The sequence below is a fragment of the Halichoerus grypus genome, chromosome 6 (genome assembly GCF_964656455.1).
Source record: "Halichoerus grypus chromosome 6, mHalGry1.hap1.1, whole genome shotgun sequence".
Lineage (NCBI taxonomy): Eukaryota > Metazoa > Chordata > Mammalia > Carnivora > Phocidae > Halichoerus > Halichoerus grypus.
The window spans coordinates 145,380,054-145,399,588 of NC_135717.1; the positions used below are offsets into that span (position 1 = coordinate 145,380,054).

General features: G+C 32.4%; 1 protein-coding gene across 1 annotated transcript in view; it reads left to right on the top strand.

Annotated features, from left to right (window-relative positions):
- LRRIQ1 (leucine rich repeats and IQ motif containing 1) overlaps window positions 1-19,535 on the top strand; it is a 192,074-nt gene that overhangs the window by 23,562 nt on the left and 148,977 nt on the right. The window contains 2 exon segments of the mRNA XM_078074184.1: window positions 5,163-5,315; window positions 7,328-7,478. Of these exon segments, the coding sequence (XP_077930310.1) occupies window positions 5,163-5,315; window positions 7,328-7,478 (304 nt within the window).

Below are 19,535 nucleotides of genomic sequence, written 5' to 3' on the forward strand. Positions count from 1 at the left end.
TTTTTTAAGATTTTTTATTATTTGACAGAGAGAGACACAGCGAGAGAGGGAACACAAGCAGGGGGAGTGGGAGAGGGAGAAGCAGGCTTCCTGCTGAGCAGGGAGCCCAATGCAGGGCTCAATGTGGGATGCGGGGCTCGATGCGGGATGCGGGGCTCGATCCCAGAACTCTGGGATCATGACCTGAGCCAAAGGCAGACACTTAACAACTGAGCCACCCCAGCGCCCCACGGTATTCTTTAAAAGGATAATAAGATAGTGGGCTTTAAAGAGATCTCTGGGATGTGAAAAAGCAGTATAATGAACAAGAACTACTTTGAAGTTCCTTTATTTCCTAGGCAATGTATTTTCATATCCATCAGATCTGTAGAGCTACATATAGAATCTCTCAATAGCTCTTCTATTAATTATTTCCCTTGGCTCCGTTATCTCTGGAATCATTCTTTTTCTACTTTCCCTAAGATGTTGTGCAGGCTTTCTGAATTGGTAACATTAGCTACTAACTTTTATTTGGGGTAATTTTCCTATGCGTATCTGTTTGAGCTAGGCATGAGTGACAGCTTCATGCTCATCATGTACTTGTTTCTAAAGTAAACTGAAGTTAGTAAAACAGCAGTGCTCTTCTCTTTCATTGTGGGTCTCTGCTCTGTTCAATGAGAAGAGCACTGAGGGAGTTAAGATGTGTGAACCTGTCTCCTTGGTGTTTCTTCTCCTATCCACTCTGTTCCTTTTGTGAAACTCTTGTCATTATACATAAAGTAAGGATTACTCCTTTTGCTTCTTAGAGCAAGTCCTGGCCAACTGTAATGGGTATACAGATCACCTGGGAATTTGTTAAAATGCTAATTCTGATTCATTGGGTCTGGTGACCAGTCTCAATGTTCTGCATTTTTAAAAAAAGATTTTATTTATTTGAGAGAGAAAGAGAGAGAACAAACAGGGGGAGAGGGAGAAGCAGACTCCCCGCTGAGCACGGAGCCCCATGCAGAGCTCGATGCCAGGCTCAATGTGGGGCTCGATGTGGAGCCCCATCCCAGGACCCTGAGATCGTGAACTGAGCCAAAGGCAGACGCTTAACTGACTGAGCCACCCAGGCGCCCCGATGTTCTGCACTTTTGCAGTGCTCCTTGGTTGATGCTCTTGGTGCTGGCCCATGGATTAATATGATTAGAAAAGTTGTAAAAGACACTGTAATCCTCTGACTACTGCTCAAGCAACTATTTTGAACATTTAATTTTTCTTTGAAGCATCAAGCATACAGTATAAAGTTGAAAAATATTTATGAATGTGTCTATAAATGCAGAAGTGTTATAAAATACCATCTTTTAATGACCCTGGGAGATGGTTTATATTGGTGTCTTTATTCACTATTGCTACTGACCCATGACTCTCTTACTTTGATTTTCTAATCTCTTAGCTTCACATCTTTATCCTTATCTTGATCATCCACTGCCATCTTTGGAAGGTCCTTCTAGAGAAGACCTTTAGAAGAGAAAAGTTTACTCCTCTAGAATTTCACCCAGTGATGAATTCATTTTGCTTATATTAATCTCTCACTTTCAGCCTTCAGCACCTGAAATCCGGTCTGCCTCTTGACTATACTTCTTTACAATTTGTCAGGCAATAGTGGTTTTCATTACTTGACTGTGGGTGGATGAGTGGGAGGATGGACAAATGGATGAATAAATAAGTCCAACTGAATGTTAATCTTATCTCCATATTACTGCTAGCTTCACAATTTAGACTCTATTAATTAAAAAGGAAATTAATGTAAAAATTATTTGAGTATAATTCAATAAAGTACTAACAAGCCCTGTATCAAGTAAGATCAGGGTCCTGATTTTATTTCTGCCATTTCCTGGTTGTTGGGCAAGGTGCTTGACCTTTTTGAGCTTCAGTTTTGTCTTCTATAAACTGGGAAGAACAGTATCTATTGGATAGGATTGTTGAATTTTAAAATAACATATATGATGAATATAGTCTAGTCTGTTGTCAAACTTGGATCTCAAGCAAAGATTCTTGACAACTAATATATGTATTTTTTCTAGTTTTAGTGTTCTAATTCATTTTTGTTTTATTTTTGCTATCTTGCTACTATCGATAACTTGCTTTAAATAATCATAAAAAAGGTACTGAACTTAAGGATTTTTTAATATGGCTTTATAACATGGCATGAAGGATAACATTTTAGCTGTTGATTAACTTTTAGATAAGAATGTCTCACGTCCCTTATACAAGGCAAATTGTAATAAACTGGTATTGTAATGGTACATGAGCTACTAGAAGTTAGAGTCTGCTTCATTTAATCTAGTAATCATACCTCAGATTCAGTCTCTTTGCAGCTGATTTTTAAAGTATTATTTCTTCAGATTGAAGAGATTTAAGATTTTATCACTGAACAGATGTTCTGCAAAAAGCAAAACCAAGAGTCACTGCTTTCCCTATTTTTGTAATTACAGTTTACCATAAAGGACTGGCACTCCTTGTATTGAACTCAAGAATAATTGAAAGTGAAATCTCTAAAATTACATAGCTATTTTAGGTCATTTTATGTACCATGATCTGTCAAGGATTTAGGGAAATATAGATGATTAAGTAATAAATTGATTTGTTATCTTTTATTAAAATATAATGAACGAGTCATAAGTTCTATAGGTAGAACAGTTCATTTTCAAGAAAACATTAGTTTTTGAAATATCTTTATATTACCCTTTATTAAGGAAAGAAACTATGAATGCTACATTTTAGTTTTGCCACAGGGCAGTTTATCATTCATTTATTTCTGAAACATTTAGTGAACATCCACTATGCTCCAGTTGCTCTTTTTCAGGCTGCCCATGCAGTGATGAACACATTGTGAGTACTAATTCTATATTGACCTTAATATTTGGAGCATAAAGCAGCTTTATTTATATGGTTACTGTCATGCATGTATCCATAAATGATTAATATAAAAATTAATTTTGATCTCATATGTTTGGAAAAACCAAGGGTAAGATAGATAATAAATTACTGTACCATAAGGAAATTTTAAAAATCTTCCATAAAAGGGAGGAGGAAATATTATGAAATGCCTTATATTCAAAAGTAGATACCATTAATAAGGACACTGCAGCGTTTGTCACTCCTATACTGTAATTAAACTAAGCTAGAGAAATTACCACATCATAAAAACTAGAACGTAACCGTTTACGTAGGTGACTTTAAGCAGCATATGATTACGTCAGGCAGGATAATATAAATTAGAAGGTAGAGGAGCATTTGTTACTATAAAGCTACGGTTGTGGAGTTTTTGGTTTTTAAGTGCTTAGTTCTAAATAGCGTGTTCACTTGTTAGTATACAGCTAGCTTCCCAGTTACAGAATTTATAGGTTCTCTTTGCGGACAAATTAAATGGGTAATACACAGTGGTTTTCTTGACACAAATGGATGAATATTTTTCTTTCTGAAAAACCATAAAATATACATTTGTTTCAAAAGTTATTTTAGACTATGAATAACTGAGAAATTCCTGAAATAATTATGAAATGAGAAACTTATTCACCTGAAGTTTGAAAAATATTGTTTATTACTTTTTCTACTCAAAGCCAAGGAGTGGACTTAATCCCTTCTTTATATCTCCAGGAACATATGGTCTTCCCATTCACTTACATAAATATGTAAATTTGAAACTTTTAGTTTAATTTAGTGCACAGGAAATGATCCGAATGAAGAGGAGTTACTGTACTTAAGACTCTCATACTTTTTCTAGCTTTTTCTGAAGCAATAATGCTTTCAATTTCAATAGAACATTTTTTAAATTTCTGTTTCAGTATGATATATACTAGACTCTTCCTATAAAGCTAATAATATTAAAATTGTTTTTCAGTACATGGGAAACCTGGCCTTAGGATTTTTGATATGACAATATGAAAGTATTCTTACTATAAAATGATTTAACATATATAGTTTTTTTTTTTTTAAGATTTATTTATTTATTTATTTGACAGAGAGAGATACAGCGAGAGAGAGGGAACACAAGCAGGGGGGGTGGAAGAGGGAGAAGCAGGCCTGCCGCCGAGCAGGGAGCCCGATGCGGGGCTCGATCATGACCTGAGCCGAAGGCAGAGGCTTAATGACTGAGCCACCCAGGCGCCCCTTAACATATATAGTTATTTCAGTGCATGGACTTAATTATAGTGAAGAACCAACATACTATATTTATTTCTCTGCCATTTTCTTTATATTAGAGCTCTTGAGTTTAATAAGTAGAGTTCTTTTCAGTAATCCAAAACTATTCCTGTTATCTGACATATTCTTGTGCAACTATAAGTGTAGTCCTTACTATATATACTGTAGAGTTGAGTACATTCTTTGATACTGAATTTTCTTTAGTTAAAAAGACTAAAACCAAAACGATAGAAAAATTCTTTAAGAAGAAAGCTTTGTGAAGTATTGAGTCCACAGTGATATTTCAATAATAAGAAATCTCATAATATGGTCTTCAAAGTGTTTGAAAATACAGAAAAAAATACCATTCATGCTGTTATATTACAGATTCTATATGCTCTGGGTATATTACATTATTCAACAGTAAGGAATGATTCACACCAGCGGACTTGTAATAGAAAGCTATTTTTATTACATGGTTTAATTATTATTGCATGGTCCTATTTATTACAGGTTCTATAATTTCTCAAACTTTCTTTGTTTTTGGAAGGTAGTTGAGCCATTTTAATTAAATCATGGCAGGTTGGACACAGAATCTACCCCCGGACATATTGTGGCTCCTGTTAGTATCCAGGTATTAGGATACTGTCAAACACAGATCTTAAGCATTTATGTAGTACAATCTTGAAAACAGTGCCAAAATAATTCACACAGAAAGTGAATTTGGTGAAAAATCAGCGAGTGAGCTAATAGATGATTATATTATTGCTTCTATGCATATTACTTTTGAACTTGAATTGGTCATGGATGATAGCATTATTTTGCCTTTCTATGTGAGGAACAAAGGAGGCCCAGATAGCTTAATTGAAAGTGAATTGTTAACAAATGCAATTTTCAGTATATATCATTAGTTTTTTTGATGAATTTTTAAAAAGAATTTTGCAAGGCTGATATAGTTTATATTCATTATTGTTAGATAATGTTATATACTCCCATTTTCTTGAATTCTCTAGGTCACAACAGTTACATTTCAAGATTTGCCAGGTTGTAGTCTCTCCACACTAGCAGAGTGTCCAAATCTTCAGTTTTTGTCTCTTCGACGCTGTGGGTTGATTTCTTTGCACAGCCTGAGTAACTGCAAAAACCTGAAGCACATTGATGCCCAGGTATGTCCTCTGTTCTCCTCATTGTTTATCCTATAATAAAATAGAAAATGGATTTATGTTTATATTTCAGCAATGACAATTTTGAAGAAATAGTTACTATATTACCTGTAACTTGGGTTCTAAAGATGTCAAGGATCAAACAAAATTTGTGAGAACCATTGAGGAAAGAGGATTAGGAAGTATGGCCTGGAAAATCACTTATCTCTATTTGCAGATGATGTAGTTATTGTCTTTGTTACTTTTTGCTGTATGACAAATGACATTACTTAGTAAATTAAAACAACCACCAATTTAATTGCTCATGGTTCTGTGGGCCAGCCATGAATTGAGGCCAGGCTTGTCTGGGTCTTCTGCTTCATGTTTTGTTGCCTGGGTCTTTTACGTAATTTGAAGTGGGGGCTGGAATGTCCAAAATGCCTTACTTGTCTGGTGCCTTGGGAGGTTAGAATTTCAATCTCTCTTTCTTTCCTTCTCTCTCTTTCTCTCTCTCTCTGTGTCTGTGTCTCAGTCTCTTCCATTTTGGGGCTTCTCTACAGAGTGACTTAATCCCAAGAGTGAGCATTCCAAAAAGACAAGCTCCAATATGCAAGTGTTTATCAAGCATCTGCTGGCATCATGCTAGCTAATGTTCTATTGGCCAAACCTGAATTTGTGTGGGAGGGAGCTGGGTGGATTTGTGAATATTGGGTTTTGAGGTTTATTGGGGCCTATCAAAGTAACAGTCTACCACAATCTACCCTCTGGCTCCTAAGGAGTCACATCCTTCCCACATTCAAAATACACTCATGTTCCAGAGACCTCCAAGTCTCATCATCTTGTGGCGTCAGACTTAGACTTGAAAAACAAAATTTTCTCATCTAAATCAGATCCAAGTGGAAATGATCTGCTCAGATAGAGTTCTTTCAACTCAGAGATCTGTGAGATAAAATGAAAAGTATCTTCTCTCCTCCTGTTCCCCCGCCCACACACACACACTCACATACAGTGGTGAGATAGGCTTGATTAATTACAATAGCTATTCCCATTCACAATGAAAGAAAATAAGAAGCTCATAGTGTCCCTATTCCATAGCTGAGCACATATCATCATTTCCTTAATAAGGACTCGGTTCTGCTCAACGAAAATGGTTTTCTATGACCCTTGGTTCTGCCCACTGGGGTTTTGACATTTTCAAGGAATACTTCTTTTTCCATAAGATGTACTATTTGCAGCTGAGAATTTTCCTAAGCGTGTTTCATTTCCCATAGCAGATGGGGTGGGGTGGGGGGCGGGTAGGCTAGAAGCTTCTTTTCATTTTACTTACATTCTTTTCAGTTCACACAGTCAGTGTTTCCACCAACATGATTTTCTTTGAAAACTTTGTGGATTTCTTATGCTTCTTATTAAGTTCACTCCATTAGACAATGGCTATGCTTATAAATATTTTTGAGAGGGATGCCGTGGGACTACACACAAGATTCTTAAAAGCCCATTTATTTTTCTGAGGTCTTAAAAAATAAAATTGCTGTTACATCCTAGACATGATCTTGACACTGAAACCAATATTATATATTGCAGAGATATATGTGTAGTAAAAGTATAAAACTGTACATGAGATTCATACCTAATTCACAATATTGGTGTTCTTTGGAGAGGAAGGGAGCAAAAGGGACTGAGGAAGGGGAAATAGGGAGATTTCAACTTTTTCAGTGTTTGGTTTCTGTAACAGTTTTAAAGCAACTATGACCTAGTGTTCATTTTTGTTCATTTAGATTGTTTGAAATATTTTGTTACATGATCTTCTGTATTTTCTGTATTTTCAAAGATTAATAAATATAAAATCAGTTAATTATTTATTAGGTTACTTAATATTTTCATCTAGATAGTATAACATTCTGCATATTTGCCTTAAAAGTCAGAGATTCGGTTATTTACTTGGAGATCATCTCTCATCCTTCCTCTTTTTGTAAGCTTTAAATGTTCCATTAATAAGTCATTGAACTAAAACTAATGGCATTTGTTCTTTGTCTTAGGAAAACCATATTGAGACTATCAATTGTGAAAATTTGGAAAATCTCTGTGTTGTTCTTCTTAATAAAAATCAACTGACTTCTTTTCATGGTTTGGATGGCTGTACTAATATCCAAAATCTTGAACTCTCACATAATAAAATCACTCGAATTGGTAAGAACAAGGGAATTTGAACTTATTGACATTTATTTCTCATGATTACATTTTGTTTCATTTATTCCTTTTCAAGAATAGGCCGCCATTATTAATTTGCTTATTTTATTTATGCCATACTTATTTAATCTTTTATCCAAATGCATGAAAGAAATAAGATTATTTTTAGTATATATAAAGGAAATATGCTCTCACCACTGGCAAATGGCTAGTTATCAGTGGCTCCTTAAATTAGTATATTCACTAACCTATTCCTTTTTTTCTAACCAGTGGTCATCTGAGCTCTACTGGAGAATATAATACCCTGGTTCTGTGCCATCATATTTGTATGGATTCTGTGCTTTCTGCACTTAGAAACTGTCATATCTGTTTCCTAAAAATCCCTGTCATCACTCCTTTCCTTGCTTTCTACACTGCTTGTACTAACCTTTCCTTTTTTAGATAAGGCATGAAAGAAAGAATTCATCGGTTTGAATCTCCCTAATCTTTTCCATCTCTCCATCTGTATATCTGTATCCCTATTTATCTATATCTGTTTCCACCCTCATACTTTATAATCCATGTAATTCAGCAATGAAAATGTCTTTTCTTAAGGCCAGTCCTGTTTTCTATAAATATAATTGTCAGTCTCCTCTGATGCTTTATCACCTGTCATATGTGAGACAGTTCCTTTGCCATTTACTTCTACCGTTGCGTCATCTCTCTTACCCTTTGCTGTCAAGTTTTGTGAAGGTATTCTGTTCATGCTTTCACTTTTTAGTACCCAACTTCCCTCTTCTTCCTACTGAAACTCAACTTCAGCTTACCACTATACTGTTAGCAGTGTGATAATTCTAAAGTAAAAATCTCATTATATTTCTTACTACCTGGCTTAAAATTCTCTGTTATTTTTTATTTAAATTTGTGAGATTCTCAAGGGACTTGATAGGAGCTTAAATAATGGTTAATGAATTATCAAGGATTGCTAAAAAGTCAGGAACTAGATAAAAATTTAACTCTGGTACAATACTAATAGCTTAAATTTTTGGACACCTAAAAGGTACTATCTTTTCTACCTCCTCATCCTAAAATTATTAGGAAATGTGGTCTGGACTGAAATTTCAGGGAGTGGGATGGGAGTAGATGGGGCAGTGGAAGTAAGTTACTTTTCCCATTTGATTTAATTTTATTTTTGATATATAAAACAAATATATGTTTCAAAGCCAAACTACATTTAAAAAGGCATACTCAAAGAGATTGATCTTTCATCCCTGTCCTTTTCACTCTGTTCTCCGATATACTTTTATATATAGATGTTTTTGTATATATGCACATATAACATCTATATATGTATTTAATAATATATGTATCACTTATGTGTATGTTTGTACATACAAATATATATACACACATATATCTAAGAAATATATGTATATATACTAATCCTAATTCTAGGATTAAAATATAGAATATAGAATATTTTAAGTACTGTCCTTTATCTTGCTTTTTTTTCACTTAACAACATGTTATGGAGTTCAGAGCATTCTTTTTCCATGGCTTCATAGTCTTCGATTTTGTGGATCAATCAGGTTTTATTCCACTGGTTCCTGGTTGATCAACATTGGATGGTTTCTGGTCTTCCACATTTGCCATAATAAGTAATCTGATACTTATATCATTTTATACTTTACCAGTTATATCTTTAGATTAATTTTCTGCAATGTATATTGCTGGTGCAAAGGACATCTGTAATTTAGGAAAATAGTGCCAGGCACATTTTATGGGTTAAACGATTTTGCACTCCTACCACTAATACACATTAATGCCAGTTTCTTCCACTTTTCTTCTATTATTTTGTTCCTTCTATTTCTGAGTTAAATATTTAATTTTTTAAAAATTTTTATTCTTTTTCACTCTTGTTAACATAAATACTTAAGTCTATAAATTTTTCTGTGAGCACTGCTTGGCCCGTAACTTCTGTGTTTTCATCAGTTCTACAATTTTATGATGTATTTTGCCTTTTAGCTAAGATTTAAAATTTCTATATGGTAAGACCATTTTGTGTTGTTGCTGTTATTCTTTTTAGTTTTATTGCATTATAGTGAGAGAATTATCTTTGTGCCATTTCTGCTTTTTGGAACTTATTGTGATTTTCTAATATATGGTCAATTTTCAGGAACGTTTCATGTGCACGTGAAAAGAGGTCATTGTGTTTTTAATTGGAATATAGAGTTTATATTTTTATCTTTATGATCTACCTTGGTGATCATTTGTTTTAGATCTTCAAAGACTGAGTTGAGCTAGTATAAATATGTTTATTATTAATCAGCCTATTTCTTTTTGTATATATATTTTTATATATTTTATATATCCTTTGGTTTCCATTTTTTGAGTGTTGCTCCATGCTGTTTTGTAGATATTCTTAACTGTGTTATCTTTATTGAAATTTATGTGTCCTTCTTTGTCTCTTTAATGTTTTGAGACTAAATTCTACCTTGCCTGACAACATTTTTTTGTTTGTTTGTTTGTATTTGCCTACTTGGCCATTAAAAAAAAAACCCACAAAACTTTAGAAACTCTTTGTTTTAGGTGTGTACTTATACACAGCATAGATTTGGGTTTTATTTTTTGATCCAATTTTAAATGTTTTTGTTTCATATAGAGCATGGCCATTTGCATTTGTAATTCAACTTACATCCTTGGTGTTAGTACTGTCATCCCACTTGGGATGATGTTCCCTTTCTGGAAGAAGGCCTTGTTGATATTACCTGGGTTCTTCCACCACTGGAGCACCTCCATTTCTTATTTATCCATCCAGTTTCCGTGGGATTCCTTCTGTACCAGTGTGGATTTAGCCTGGATTGTGTTGGTCATGGATACTTAACTACCCCACTTAGAAAAATTCAGCTTGTAATTTCTTCCTCTCCCATTTACACTGGAAAGATAGATTGGGGTATTTTTATTTATTGTTGTTTGTTATGAATTTCTAGAGGAGTTATGGGGAAAGTTGGATCAAGGCAGTCACCGTCATCTCTGATTTTTTTTTTTTTTTAATATGGGAAAATTATAGTTGTTTTCACAAAGCAAGCTTTTACAGACATTTCAAGGCACACTTTTGAAAATAAAATGTGTAATATTCTTTAATGTGTTTATTTGCCTGTGTGTCTGTGCTGCTTGCTTTGGGACTACTCATATTTTCTTCTGTATGGAAATAGTGGTACTTTTGATACAATTTTTTATTTTAAAATTTCAGTTTAAAAGACAGAAATAATTTTGTTGTTGTTGGAATGAAGGCAAGTGCACTGATAATGTATGTTGCTATATTGGCACACACTGAAGCAAGCTTAAAAAAAAGAAAAAGGCTGATTGTGAGAAGAAATGCTTCAACTCCCATTCACTTCATTTTCATTGCCAGCAGGGCTGTATGGGATTTCTTGTAACCAGTGGATTTCCTGGGATAGGATATCTGCAAGATTTATGTGGAAACTGCCATAGTATTAATTGATGTACTTGAGGTATCTTTATGTAGTACAGAGCAAATAAGGTAAAAGACATCTTTGCTGTCTGTTGGGTACAATGAAAACACTGTATTTATTGAGTGTGAGAAGAGTGTACATGAAAAAGTAGATTTTCTGAAGACTGTTTGGAGTCTGTTTTTCATCTTCAGGAACTGCTTACAGAGATTCTGGTTGAGCTAAGGGAAAAGCATAGATTTTGTCTTTCAATGATGTATTGATGCTAAGAACTCTTATGAAGGGGCACAAAGATAGATTTGTGTTTATAAGTTAATAGGTTACTATTCCATGCTATAATATTTCTTAAGGAGGTGAAATAAAATTGGAAGCAATACCATGTATTCTACATTTGTAGTTTCAAGTTTAATTTGTTCCTAATTCTTACTAAGCTGTAGTTATTGCAGTAGCTAATATGTAGGATTAGCTTTAATTACTTTTTATTAGAAAACATTAATGCACATTTTTATTTGAATTTCATTGCATTTAAGTGAATCAGAATAGGAACTGTGTCAGTCTGTTTAAGGCAATTCATTTGAAGTTATTTATGCTAAATGTTTTCCATTCTAATGAAACTGTTTAATTACAGAAATAGAAACACAATGTAAAGTATACTTTTTAAAAGTAACAAATAAAATGTAATTCTACACATTGAAAGTTATGTAAAGTTAATTATGTATTTTTAATTTAATAAAAATTAAGTATGTTTAATTTAATGTTTAAACATATTGTGTGCTGTGGCTAATTTAAAGACTACCATATAACATTTTAATATTATTTTCTATAATTGGTTCTATTTGGGTAGCACGTTTTTGATTATAGAATATTTTGATTTGATCTGGAGTTATTCTTGCATATTTTGAATGTCAAAATAATTGCTTAATTTTAATTTATTAAGCTTCACTTTAGTTGATAATTTTAAATATGGATTTATTTTAATCAGACAACAGATTTTATCATACTTTTTATAATCTAAAATGTTTTATGTTTTTTTTCCTCTGGAAGTTCTTTTTTCCTGTACTATCTTTTATAAGTCAATTTAGTTTGGGTGATTTGCAGTTTAAATTTTAAGGTTATGATATCATTATGATATTTCATGCTTTCTTTTGCCTGAAATTTCCCATAAGTAAGTTTCAGGTAAAATTGGCAAAACATTTTGTTTTCCAGAAGTAATATGGAAAAACATTCCTTGAATGGATGTTGAATATCTGTGAGAAGTTTTTCATATTTTGAGGTAGTATTTTTGACTTCATTTTTTAACAAATAGCCAAAGCAAATGAAAAATAGGTGATTTATAATTTGTAATCTAGTTTTCTTTGTTTCTTCCATTTTTATGTTGGATTTTATTGACTTTTTAAGAGAAACATCCTGAAAGTAAATTAATCTGAAAAAATTCATGCCATATGACGAAATTATTTTATAAATTTTCTTACAGAAAAAATACAACTTAATATAATAAATATAGCAATAGATAATTTTTTTAAACCACCATATATTTATGTACTATATACGTTTAACTCATTTGCTTTTCCTATAAACGCTATGAGTTAGTTACTATTAAATGCTTTCCCCCCCCACTCCGGTAATAATTGAGGCACAGAGAGGTTAAATAAATTATCTAAGATAAATTAGTAAATGATAGAGCCAGGATTTGAAACTCAGCATTCTATCCCTAGTATCTGATTTTTTAATTCCCTCATTCCACTGCCTCTCCAATAGATATGAATTTAACATTTAAGATTATTACTATTTTATTAGAGTATATTAAAACTCTTTATGCAGAAAAAAGTAATGATTTTAAGGTTTATTGATTAATAAATTTGTTAATGAGCAAATTTATTGAGCACCTACTATGTGTAAGCACTTTTCCAGGCACTAGAACACAGTACTAGAATATTGCTGAGGATGCAGCAATAAGCAAAACAAATGAGTATCCTGACTTTTACCAAGATTATCTAGTGATATTTACATAGAGAAAAGAGAATGGGAATAAATTGCTGTATTTCATTTATTGAATTTTGAGTAAAAATGAAAATAAGTATGATGTTGATGTGTAAGAGCAAATAATTATTTTTGTCTTCTCATTCATGAAGCTTCTATCTCCGCTATGTGAAGAAAACTTTAATCTGAAAAAACATCTTTCTTTAATGCCAGCAATTAATTTGTTAATTTATAAATTTCAGGTGATACATTCCTAGAAAATACCATTGTAAATAGAAGTATTAAGAGACTTTTTTCCCCTGATGTTTTATTTTCAGATAATACTGCTTTCTGGAAAAGTGACACTAATATTATAAGTATGAAAGATATTGAAATAATGCAACATTTTCACATAGGCTTGATTACTGTCTTGACTCATAGGGGAAGTGTGCCTGGCTTAATACTTGCTACCCGATGTTGTCTTTGGAACACTAGAAAAAATTAATGAAGTAAAATAAAATAAAGCTCTGGTTATTTTGCTTGTAGAAATGCTTTTCACTACTGTATACTTAGTGAATTTCTTATATTCCACTAGATGGTGCTAGCTTACTCTTCAGTTTTGAAATGCAACAATGCCCAGTATAAAGCTGAAAGGGATTTTACAGATCTGCCAATTTCAGCTCTTTAAGAGTTTACAGATGAAAAAACAGACCCACATAATTTTCATCAAACTCCTACCAGAGGTGGGGCTAGAATCCAAGTTGTCTGATTCCTGTTTTAGTATTCTTGTTTCCACACAACATGTATGATACTGAAGAACTTTTGCATTGAAACTAAAAATCTTAAGTGCAACTCAGCATATTTGCATGTAACTGTCAAACATAGCAATCATTGAGCAGCTGAAGGAGGTAGACCTTTACCAAACACTTATTTAGTGAAAACCCAGCCTAATTTAACATCTTTAGTTTTGCTGTTCCTTACAGGAGAGGTTTTTCCCCCACTGTGGCAGGAATGTCTTATTAGACCATTGGCTCATTTCTGTGGGAGGAATTCTTTGAAATAGATATTTGTAGCAAGTATAGCCAAATGCTAATTTTGCCATGGGCAAGGGCCCTTTGAGGGATAAACACACTTGGCTTCAGTTCTATTTTTTGGGACATAGTAAACTTTTAAAGAGTTAATAATATATTGAAGCAGTGGACTCAAGAGTATTTAAGTGATACTTTATATTTGTTATATTTACATAATTTGCAAGAAGCTCTTGAATATTTTTGTGGCTACTGTTTTGTTTTATTTGGGATGGGGAGTGGACAAAATAGAAATGGTGACTGGGAAAGAATCATTTTCTTTGAGATGTTGAGAAAGTAATGGTATTCTAAGGTAAGGCTTGCTCTAAGTCTATTTTGCTCAGTTACTATCCTTCATTTGATAGCAAAGAACTTGTAAGATTAAAAGAGGAAGGGTGGCAACTTATTCTAACTTCCTTCCCATCTAGATCCCCTTTTTGAGCCAAGTGCATTGACTTGATCAAATTACTGTTTAATCAATTGTATACAGACTTTTTTTTAAGTGTGTACTGATATCCTATTTCTTCTTCAAAGTTTAGCTCAAATATTTGTCTTTGAAGTCTTATTTGGCCACAACAGTTAGAGTTTTTTAACTACTTTTCATTGAGGATAATTGTTAGGAAACAATAATAGCTATTATTTTTAGTACCCAATATCTGAAAGTGTTGTACAAGCTACTTTAAAATATTGTTTTTAATCCTCCCAATAACGCAAAATCACCCTCACTCCACAAATAAAGGAACAAAGACTCAGAGAAGTTAGGTAACTTGTTTATATTCACACAGCTATTTTTTGGAATAGACCTGAAATTCATGGACCGTCTGCCTCAGAGCCTATTCGTTTTTTATAATGCCATAATGCCTGTAATTAACATGTGCTACTGACCATGTAATTAGCATAGTCATAGAGAAAAACTATATACATGACTCCTATGATGATTGTGGGTTGTAGATCTTTATTCTTAGAGCCTATTTTTTTTGCTTTAAATATTTTTGAGGCCATGCTATTTGTTTTACATAAATTTATAATTGTTATATATTTCTTTTGAATTGACCTATTTTATCATTTTTAAATGTCCCTCTTTATCTGTAGTAAAGCTTTCTGCCTTAGACTTCTGTGTCTGATATTACCAAAACTAGCTTTCTTTTGGACTCAAGATCTTTTTATGCTTGTAAAAATTATTGAGTACCTGCCTTAAACAGCTTTCATTTATGCACGTTATATCTATCAGTATTTACTGTATAGAAAAAAAATGAGAAAAATTTTGTTTTTATTTATTAATTCAGAGCTTAAGATAATAAAGCTTTTCCATTAGTAATAGTTTTATAAATAATAAATGTAGTTTTTACCAAAAAGATATGGTGAGAAAAGGGTTATTGTTACACATATTTGCAAATCTCTTTAATGTCTAGCTTAACTCAAGACAGCTGGGTTTCTGTATTTCCTTCTGCATTCAATTTGCTACAATATCACACCTCATGTAGCCTCTGGAAAACTCCACTATGAACTCTTGAGCAAATGAGAGTGAAAAAGGCGAATAACGTCTTAGAATTATTATGAAATAGTTTTGCCTCCATGGAACCTTTAAAAGCGTCTGTAGGAGGTTGGTCTCTGGACCATACTTTGAGAATCACTAGTTTAGTGTGTACATAACGTATCTTTTTCTATCCTTTTACTTACAATATTTCTACATGTCCTATTTTTGGTATATCTCTTTTATGTAATGTGAAAATGTGTTGCTTTTGTTATTGTTTTATCTAGACTCCCTGACAAATTTTAGCTTTGATTCTAGCCTTTGGTCTCTAATAACTAATTAAGTTTAATTAATAATTAAGTGTAATTATTAATATATTTGAGTTTAAATCTACTATCTTATCTTCTGTTCCCCTGATCTGTGTCTGTCGATTCTATTTGTTTTGCCTGTTCTATTTTTTTCTCTTTTCTTGCCTCTTTTTGGTTTAGTTGAGTTTTTAAATTATTTCATTTTTCCTTTCTATTACCAGTTACATATTATTTTACTATTCTTTTTGTTTACTGTAGATACAGCATGCCTTCTTGATTTACCAAATCTAAATTTATTTGGTACTTTTTCAAAGCAGTTCTAGGGTCTTAGAAAATTTAAACTTTATTTACTTGCTCCCAGATTAATATGCTATTATTGTCGTGCATTTTATTGTGTGTGTGTGTGTGTGTGTGTGTGTATTTGGAATGGCTTAAGATAGTATTATTTTATAATATCAATATTGTTAGGATTCACCCACTTTTTAAAACCTTCCCTTTGTTTTTGTCTGTGTGTGTGTGTGTGTGTGTGTGTGTGTGTGTTTGGAAGTATTTCTCTTTTTTGAGATAAAATTGATATATAACATATTTCTTTCAGGGGTACAACATAATTTGATTTTTGTATAAAAAACACTATGAGTGATCACCACAGTACATCTAGTTATCATCTGTCATTATACAGTTGATCCCCCCTTACCCAATTTGCCCTCTCATCCCCTTTCTCTCTGATAACCACCCTTCTGCTCTCTGCATATATGAGTTGTGTTTTGGCTTGTTTGCTTAGTTTTCTTAGATTCCACAGAGAGAGATCGATCATATGACATTTGTCTTTTTCTGACTTATTCCACTTAGCATAATGCCCTTGTGATCCATCCATGTTGTCACAAATGGCAAGGTTTCATTCTTTTTATGGCTGAATAATATTCCATTGTACATCTAAATACCACAATTGTTTTATCCATTTCACACATCAGTGGGCATTTAGGTTGTATCCATATCTTCGCTATTGCAAATAATGCTGTAATGAATGAACATGGGGGTACATATATCTTTTCAAGTCAGTGGTTTTTTTTTTCTTTAAATAAATATCCTGAAGTGGAAATGGTAGGTCATAAGGTATTTCTATTTTTAATTTTTTGAGGAACCTCTATCTATTTTCCATAGTGGCTGTACCAATCTACATTCCCACCAACAGTGTGAGAGGGTTCCCTTCTCTCCATATCCTTGCCAACACTTGTTATTTCTTGTCTTTTTGATAATATCTATTTTAACAGATGTGAAGTGATATCCCATAGTGATTTTGATATGCATTTCTCTGATGACTAATGATGTTGAACATCTTTTCATGTGCCTGTTGGCCATCTGTATGTCTTCTTTGGAAAAATGTCTATTCAGATCTTCTGCCCATTTTTTAATCAGACTGGATTTTTGCTATTGAGTTGGAGTTCTTTATAAATTTTGGATATTAGACCCTTATCAGACGTGTGATTTGCAAATATTTTATCCCATTCAGTAGGTTGTCTTTTCATTTTGTTCATAATTTCCTTTGCTGTGCAAAGCTTTTAGTTTGATATTGTTCCACTTGTTTATTTTGCTTTTGTTGCTTTTCCATTTGGTGTTAGATTAAAAAAAAAAAATCATCCAAGACCCGTGTCAAGGAATTTACCACCTATGTTTTCTTCTATGAGCTTTATGGTTTCAGGTCTTATGTTCAAGTCTTCAATCCATTTTGAGTTAATTTTTGTGTATGTTGTAAGATAGTGGTCAAGCTTCATTTTTTTGCATGTGGCTGTCTGATTTCCCAATACCAATTATTGAAGAAACTGTTCTTTCCCTATTTTATATTCTTGGCCCCTTTGTTGTAAACTAATTGACTATTAACTAATTGGTTTATTTCTGGGGTCTTTATTCTGTTCCCCTGATCTGTGTCTGTTTTTATGCCAATACCATATTGTTTTGATTACTGTAGCTTTAGTGTATAGTTTGAAATCAGGGAGTGCGACACCTCCAATTTTGCTTTTTCTTGAAATTGCATTGACTATTAAAGGTCTTTCGTGGTTCCATATAAATGTTACAATTATTTGTCCTATTCATGTGAAAAATGCCATTGGGATTTTGATAGGGATTACATTGGATCTGTGGATTGCTCTGGATATGGACATTCTAATGATATTAATTTTTTAATCCATGAGTACGGAATGTCTTTCCATTTATTTGTCTTCATCAATTCCTTTCATTAGTGTTTTGTAGTTTTCAATATACAGATCTTTTACCTCTTGATTAAATTTATTCTTAGGTATTTTATTTTTTGATGCACTTACAAATAGGATTATTTTCTTAATTTCTTGCATAATTGCTGTCTTTTCAGACTGTTTTCTGCCATTTAAAAAAACACTACTGTAATATTGTTTTGTAATTTATTCACTTCATGATAATTTGTTAACATTTTTACATGTTATAATTTTTAAAAAATTGTAGTTGAATTGATCAAGTAAGAGATATTTGAGGAGAGATTCTTGTGCTCGCTTCGGCAGCACATATACTAAAATTGAGGAGAGATTCTGTCTATATTATTTTTCTATTTCCATGTGGACACAACACAGGGCTGAAACTAGTAGAATGAATCTCTGATGAATTTTATATTACAAGTAAAGCTAGTTTTGAAAAAATAGATTTTGATATTTTTAGTAGAAATGTGGAGAATATAAATGATTTATATGTGTTTATATAAGGATACTCTATGCTTCTTTCAAAAAATTACAAAAAAGTACAAAAAATTTTATCATTATACCAGTATTAAAATAAAACTATAATAAACATAGCTCGCACCTAAATAGAAATCCAAAAATCTTTGAGGAATAACAAATATCAAATGGTAAACAAAATGTCCTTCTATATATAGGAGGCAATTACATGAAAGAACAAAGTAATCAAAATAAGAAATCACTTGAAATGAATGTGGTAACTCTTCAGCCAATCATGCTTACTTTTCCTATATAAATAAGTGTACTTAGGGTAAAGTTTAATTTAAAAACATTTAGGTAATTAATTAAGTAAAGTTTAACTGAACAGTAGAAAAAGTTTTATAATACCTGTCATTATTACAGTATATATAAAGAGATAAGCTCTAGGCATGTAATTTTTATTAATATTAAAGAAACAGTTAACATTTTAGTGCTGCTTTTGAAATGATGCAGACATACTTTTAACCACTACTGAAGTCGATCATCAATTTGAATTTTTAAAAAGTACCATGATTTATAAAGTAAGCGATTGTTGAAATATATTAACGTATATAAAATAATCTTAAGATGAACAACAATAAAAATGATCCCTATGTGAATTACTGGTTGGGAACATTCCTTTTCAGTCAATTTTTCTACAGTTTACTAAGATGGGACATACTTAAAAACTCAAAAGCGTTGTTAAACAATAGAGCAAGAGTGTATATGAAACTGTTTTGACTTCAAAATTTTAGACTGGCTTCCTCATGCTAAAGATGATAAAATTATCTCATTTACACTTCCATCTTCACCTTCCAGTTTTGCCAGTTATAATATCCTCTTTGTTGTTTAGTAAATTATTAAAACATGTGCTTTTGATTCATGTATTTTAGACAATATTAACTCCTCTTTAAGAAAATAAAATAAATTAGAATATTTACACTTTTTCCTATCTTCTTTTCCCCTCAAAATTCTTATTATTCACATCAGAATTTATGACTCTATGTATATATCCTTTAGTGGCTTTAGATCTGTATGACAATGGGTCAGTACCAGTTCTTTTTACAACTGTTCTTT